The 7,590-nt window shown below is 45.0% G+C and overlaps 1 protein-coding gene across 1 annotated transcript in view; it reads right to left on the reverse strand.

Moving 5' to 3' along the window:
* grin2aa (glutamate receptor, ionotropic, N-methyl D-aspartate 2A, a) overlaps positions 1 to 5,957 on the reverse strand; it is a 64,292-nt gene extending 58,335 nt beyond the window's left edge. Inside the window, exon 1 of the mRNA XM_066642486.1 lies at positions 5,363 to 5,957. Within this exon, the coding sequence (XP_066498583.1) occupies positions 5,363 to 5,898 (536 nt within the window). The 5' untranslated portion in view covers positions 5,899 to 5,957. The remainder of the gene's footprint in view (positions 1 to 5,362) is intronic.
* Positions 5,958 to 7,590: the final 1,633 nt, after the last annotated feature.

A 7,590-nucleotide genomic window follows, 5' to 3' on the forward strand; every position in this document is an offset into this window, starting at 1 on the left:
AGAGAACCTGAGCCAGTCCTACAGCTGTCTACATCTAACACCGAACCTAAACCAAACACAGCAGTGGCACAGAAAGCTCTCGGTCCTCATGCTGAACCATTAAAGAGGACCTATTCTCCTTTTCCACAAGAGAACCCCACAACCCCAACAGCAGCGTTCCCCCCGTGTAAACAGCCCCGTTCAGAGCGGCCGCTTTCAGCTCCTCTTCCTTTAAATGATAATGAGCCACTCACTGTTCACCCCGACCCTGAGTGCACAGCAGTGAGGAGCGAGGAGGAAGCTCTGCTCTCTTTCTTCTCTATTTTTTCTCAGTTCTCTCATATCTCCACGCTCTTTGTGTCTGTTTTGCTCAATTTAACTTCGTCTCAGATCCAGCGCTGTGATTGGACAGACTTAGACGAAGGGGGCGGCGACCATTCAAAAGTCGGTGCCCTTGTGGATCGGAATGATCCCAATTTATCCCATCTTTCCTGACAGAGGCAGTAGACATGAAATAGTAAGACAAGTACATATCACGATTATCGTGGCCTAAAATATTATCGATATCAGTTTTATCACATTATTGTTAAAATATGCTGAAAAGTACAAAATGTACTTATACACACACTTAAATATTTCACCACGTTTTATACTGAACAGCACTATTTACTCATTTAAATAAAGTTTTATCTAAAATAGACCTTTTTCTACTTGCTATATGTAAAGCAATAAAAGCCACCTGAGGTTAAGATAGTAATCACTGTATTGGTTTTGTTTAACGGCTAATCAGTAATCATAACTGTATAAATCTTGTTGTTTAAATATTCGCTAAAGAGAAGAAACTGAGGTGTGTATGTAATAATTGTACCATAAAACTACAGCTTCAGAATCATTGTGACACTCCGCTGACTTCGTATGTGTTTATTAATACATAAACAACAGTTAGCATATTAGCATGATTAGCATATAGCATATTAGCTTATTGTTCAGTCTTCACTACCTTCTAATTTCACCTCCCCTTGTTCCTTGGGGGTTGAAATCTGAAAAGAGAGGTGAGATTGGGCACCACGCCACTGTGCCACGTTTCCCCAGACACAAAACTAACCCACGTGACATGCGGCGTGGCTCTGCAGCTACTGGGAAACTGCCCCTTACTTTGGTTGACGCTGTAAATTAAGTGAGATCTTTAAACCGTGGTTGTTAACGTTAAAACTGTATCAATAACCATCTGAAACAACCATGAAACCTGTAACCACTTCATGTCTATTAGTCCCTACATAAATATGCTCACTTAACCACCACAGAAAACGACTCCCTGTGTGCTCTCTGGTTCAGACAGACTGGTGATATTTCCTCATGTCCACTGTGACTTCAGTACAGTTTGTCCCTGCGTGCGGAGAGTCTATGTGAATATAATCTGGTCTACACACGCTGAAGAGGCTGGAGTTTAACCGCTCTGTCGTTTCCAGCCTCGATTCGGTGTCAAAAGACCTCACTGCTTTGGCTCGTCCGAGGCAGCGCTCTGGCCGAGGCCCGGGCCATCTGTGCCACTCTCGTGTGGATGGGAGGGAGACAGACACCTGCGCTGGACAGAGGCCTGGAGGCCGTTTCTCTCTCTCTCTCCCTCTCCCAGTGGTAAAAGGAGTGATGAACTGACAGCTGTAAAGTGGGTGAGAGGCGTATGGCTCCGGCAGGAAACGACAGAACTCTTAAGGTTCTCAAGAACAAAGCACCTGCTTCACCAAGAGCTTTTTACATTTTGAGAGCAGTCCCAGACCATTAGCCAAGGTCTCTCTCTCTCTATCTCTCTCTCGCTCTCTCTCTCTCTCTCTCTCTATCTCTCTCTCGCTCTCTCTCTCTCTCTCTCTCTCTCTCCCTCTCTCTCTCTCTCTCTCTCTCCCTCTCTATCTCTCTCTCGCTCTCTCTCTCTCTCTCTCTCTCTCTCTCTCGCTCTCTCTCTCTCTCCTTCCCCCTAAAGCTTCCAATCCTACAAACCAAAAAAAATAACATGGATAGGTTGTTGTGTCCGAGCCTGTAAACTCAGGGAAAATATATAGTGAAGCGTCTCCAAGAATTCAGTTTGAAAGTAGTACTGCAGTGTTCATGGTACAGACCACCCTACAGACCACCGTATCTCTCCCTCTCCCTCTCTCTCTCACTGTCTCTTTTTTTATTCATGTCTTCTCTCTTTACGCTCTGTCGTTCCCAGGATGCTCATTAAATGCACGGATGCTCTGTATTCCCAAGTCAGCCACGGAGGTACAGTATACCATACACTGCTCCTGTAATGAAGACACCGTCTATCTCCTTCTCTCTCTCTCTCTCTCTCTGTTTCTTCTAAACCCCCTTTTTCTTTCTCAGCTCCCAAACCACTACAGATGGTCTTTCTCATCAACTTTGCACCTCAAACATCCACATTAACTGTTTGTAGACCGTATTTAAATGCACTTGAGGCAAAGGCATGTAATACTTGGGTGTGAAATGAAGGAAATAAAATGGGAAGCCATAAAAAAAAGTCACCATGCCCAATGCCAAGTATCAGCCAGAGGGGTCTAAAGCCCCCCAGCATTGTGTGGCCTTGTTTTTACAGACTGTCCATTCCAAAACCTTTGGGATGTCTTGTTTTTGAATCCAGGACGTCAGCATCTGACCTCTCTAATGTTCTTGTTGCTGAATGCCATCAAATCCTCCTCACAGCAATGTTCTAGCGTCTAGTGTAACAGCAGAGGTTGTTGCTGCAGTGAAGTAGAACACACTCCTGATCCATCCACCCTTAGGTTAGAGGAAAACATTAGGAAGTGTGTATATTTGAATAGCCACCCCACTTCAGCTACTAACAGCACGCTCCCATTAAACCAGCCCTGTACCTATTAATTCTGCATCAACCGAGTTTCTTTCTCTCTCTCTCTCTCTCTCTCTCTCTCTCTCTCTCTCTCTCTCTCTGTCTCTCTCTCTCTCTCTCTCTCTCTCTCAGACCTCTCAGGTAGCGTTTTTTATCTTTTTTCCACCTCACTGCCTCAATATACTTTTTTCCACATAAATGCCTCTCTCTCTCTCTTTCTCTCTCCCTCCCCCTGCTGCTGTCACTCACAGATCTCTTGTCCAAAACAAGGAACAAAGCAAGGGAGAGGAAAAACTAAACCCAACACACATCTCACTAAACCCAAATCATGTCACACTAAATCCAACACCTGTCACACTAAACCCAACACCCATCTCACTAAACCCAACACCTGTCACACTAAACCCAACACCCATCTCGCTAAACCCAACACCTGTCACACTAAACCCAACACCTGTCACACTAAACCCAACACCTGTCACACTAAACCCAACACCCATCTCGCTAAACCCAACACCTGTCACACTAAACCCAACACCTGTCACACTAAACCCAACACCCATCTCGCTAAACCCAACACCTGTCACACTAAACCCAACACCTGTCACACTAAACCCAACACCTGTCACACTAAACCCAATACCTGTCACACTAAACCCAACACCCATCTCGCTAAACTCAACACCTGTCACACTAAACCCAACACCTGTCACACTAAACCCAAGACCTGTCACACTAAACTCAACACCTGTCACACTAAACCCAACACACATCTCGCTAAACCCAACACCTGTCACACTAAACCCAACACCCATCTCACTAAACCCAAATCCTGTCACACTAAACCCAACACACATCTTACTAAACCCAAATCATGTCATACTAAACCCAACTCCAGTCACACTAAACCCAACACCCATCTCGCTAAACCCAACACCTGTCACACTAAACCCAACACCTGTCACACTAAACCCAACACCCATCTTGCTAAACCCAACACCTGTCACACTAAACCCAACACCTGTCACACTAAACCCAATACCTGTCACACTAAACCCAACACCTGTCACACTAAACCCAACACACATCTCGCTAAACCCAACACCTGTCACACTAAACCCAAGACCCATCTCTCTAAACCCAACACCTGTCACACTAAACCCAACACCTGTCACACTAAACCCAACACCCATCTCGCTAAACCCAACACCTGTCACACTAAACCCAACACCCATCTCGCTAAACTCAACACCTGTCACACTAAACCCAACACCTGTCACACTAAACCCAAGACCTGTCACACTAAACCCAACACCTGTCACACTAAACCCAACACCCATCTCGCTAAACCCAACACCTGTCACACTAAACCCAACACCCATCTCACTAAACCCAAATCCTGTCACACTAAACCCAACACCCATCTCACTAAACCCAAATCCTGTCACACTAAACCCAACACACATCTTACTAAACCCAAATCATGTCACACTAAACCCAACTCCAGTCACACTAAATCCAACACCCATCTCGCTAAACCCAACACCTGTCACACTAAACCCAACACCCATCTCGCTAAACCCAACACCTGTCACACTAAACTTAACACCTGTCACACTAAACCCAACACCCATCTCGCTAAACCCAACACCCATCTCGCTAAACCCAACACCTGTCACACTAAACCCAACACCCATCTCGCTAAACCCAACACCTGTCACACTAAACCCAACACCCATCTTGCTAAACCCAACACCTGTCACACTAAACCCAACACCCATCTCGCTAAACCCAACACCTGTCACACTAAACCCAACACCTGTCACAATAAACCCAACACCCATCTCGCTAAACCCAACACCTGTCACACTAAACCCAACACCTGTCACACTAAACCCAACTCCTGTCACACTAAACTCAACACCTGTCACATTAAACCCAACTCCTGTCACACTAAACCCAACACCCATCTCGCTAAACCCTACTCCTGTCGCAATTAATCCAACACCTGTCACACAAAACCCAACACCTGTTACACTAAACCCAACACCTGTCACACTAAACCCTACACCTGTCACACTAAACCCAACACCCATCTCGCTAAACCCAACACCTGTAGCACTTAACCCAACACCTGTCACACTAAACCCAACTCCTGTCACACTAAACCCAACACCCATCTCCCTAAACCCAACACCTGTCACACTAAACCCAACACCTGTTGCACTTAACCCAACTCCTATCACACTAAACCCAACACCCATCTCGCTTAACCCAACACCTGTCGCACTTAACCCAATACCCATCACATTAAACCCAACACCTGTCACACTAAACCCAACACCTGTCAGCATAAACCCAAAACCCAACACCCTAAACCCAACACCTATCACCCTAAACCAATGCCCATCATTCAAAACCCAACACCTATTACCCTGAACCCAAAGTCCATCACCCGAAACCCAACACCCTGAAACCAACACTCATCACCCTTAACCCAACTTCCATTACTCTAAATTCCACAGTCTGCTGACCACTCACTTGTGCAGAGCACTGGGAGGTAGTTTGGTCTTCTCCATTTGTCCATAGCAGCTTGTCTTGGCCTCAGGAATGTCTCCAAACTCCTCCAGCATGGCCGCCGCTGCAGTTGTTATAATCCCAAGTCCGTCTCTGACCCTGGCTTCTAGAGGATAGTCCCAGTCATCATAGGAGACAGATATCATTCCAGACGGGAACTCATCTGGTGTAATGTCTGGGTTTCCAGTGGTCAGGCTGGGGACAATCCAGATGAAGCCAAAGCCTGTGAGCCCAAGGGAGCGCGCCTCGTCCAGGATGTACGCTGCCTCATCCTTGGAGCAGTAGAGCAAAATCACAGGCGACTGTACCTTCTTGAGCTGAATCTGTGACCTCGAGTCCCCATCTACTGCGTCCAGTGTGATGATGTTCTGCAGGTCCCAGCCCACAAAGCTGTTGTCCACCGTAGTCTTCAGAATGGCAATGAAGTCCTGGTAGCCTGGGAACTTGCTGGTAACGATGGAGAAGACGTGCCAGTCGTACTCCTCCATGATGTTCAGCATCAGCAGCGCCTCCTGTTGGATGGAGGCTCCGAACTGGAAGAACGTCGACTTCACATCCTGGTTGGAAAAAAGACAAGAGAGAAAGAGGCTTTAAGAATACAGTTTTGTGGTTTTTAACAAAAGCAGTGGAAGCTCAAAACTCCTTCTGAATGGTTATGGCTCCCTATTGCTCATTATCAGCTCAACACTGTCACAATATTTCACACAGACTCCTCGTTTGCAGGTGCTCACTTAAATCTGCAAGGCTGTAGGGTGTCCCCATGTGCACAGTTCACCTAGGTCCACATGCGTCAACACTTTCATGAAGGGAATTACTCATGTTCCACTGGGAGCCTGTGACCCTCCTCATAGAAATAACAAGAAGCCTCAAAAACCATATAAATATTAACCCTATAAATGTAACTAAAATCCTTTTTCTTTATTAATACTGATGTGGCTTGGGCCATATTTGTAATCTTAAAGTTTTGGGGAAAGGTCCTGTTAACCTTGCTGTAGTGATACAAACTTATATAAACAGGCAGATCAGGACAGGGTATGATCTCGGGAAGCATGAAAACCTTCAACTAACTTCTCTTTGAGCCTTTAGTAAATCACTATAAAGTTACTATAAAAACAAGTCCAGCTTGGTACATAGCTGAAGGGACATGAGGTGAAGTGTGCCCCAATTCCAACTCTCCAACCCCTTTGAAATATGGCAAAAGCAGGAAAATATAAGTGACCAGCCTTAACAGATAACCAACACTACATACAGAAATATTGGAACAGACCACTATTCGTGCAGAATGACTTAATAAACAATTTGAAAACAATGGGTCATTCCCAAGAATGTATTAGAGCACAAACAAGTTAATTAAGTAGCATCTTCCCTCCTATATACTCCGCGATCAACTGTGAGTTGTATTATTGTAAAGTGAAAGCATTTAGGAACCACAGCAACTCAGACACAAAGTTGCAGACTGCATAAATTACACTGTGGCTGCCAAATGCTTAGGTGCACAGTGCATAAAAGTCACTCTGCTGACAGAGTTCCGCTGTTGTTATAGCTACAAATGGGGAACCAACTCTATATTAATGCCTGTGGATTTAGAATGGGATTCCATTAAAGATCCTATAGGTGTCACAATGCTTGTTCATGTAGTGTACCACCAGCTGGGCCTGACTTTGCTCCAGTATAAAAACCAGCCTAAAAACATAAAAATGAACAATTTCAGTGCTGGATATAACCTCTGTGAGCATAATCTTATCTCAGAAGTGTCAGAGAGAACAAAACACCCACAGATACAGAGGCAGTTACAATGAACAATAACTCAAACACTGCAAGCATCTCAGAATAGACTTTGATGTCACAGACAGACGGATGGAGGCGAGGCTAATGGCGTTCTTAATCAAATGCCACGGGACCAAAAAGGAAAGTGACTCTGAGCTGAAAGCTTCTTTTGTCTTATTTTTCCACTCCTCTGAGTTTGGTCCAATTGTTCCATTGCTCTGATGTTACTGTGTTCACCAGTTAATGATAATCAGACCACAGCCAAATCTGACTGGATCAGAAGGCTGAGGTCAGCTGTGGTTCCTGAGTTTACGTGTTATTTAATGTTTTTAAATCTGACAAAACAGCAAAGGCAAAGAATTATATCAGTCACTACTCAGTCTGTTTATGCTCTGTCTTTGAGTTTAAGGAACTGACAAAACTTC

This window comes from Hoplias malabaricus, chromosome 13, assembly GCF_029633855.1.
Source record: "Hoplias malabaricus isolate fHopMal1 chromosome 13, fHopMal1.hap1, whole genome shotgun sequence".
Classification (NCBI taxonomy): domain Eukaryota; kingdom Metazoa; phylum Chordata; class Actinopteri; order Characiformes; family Erythrinidae; genus Hoplias; species Hoplias malabaricus.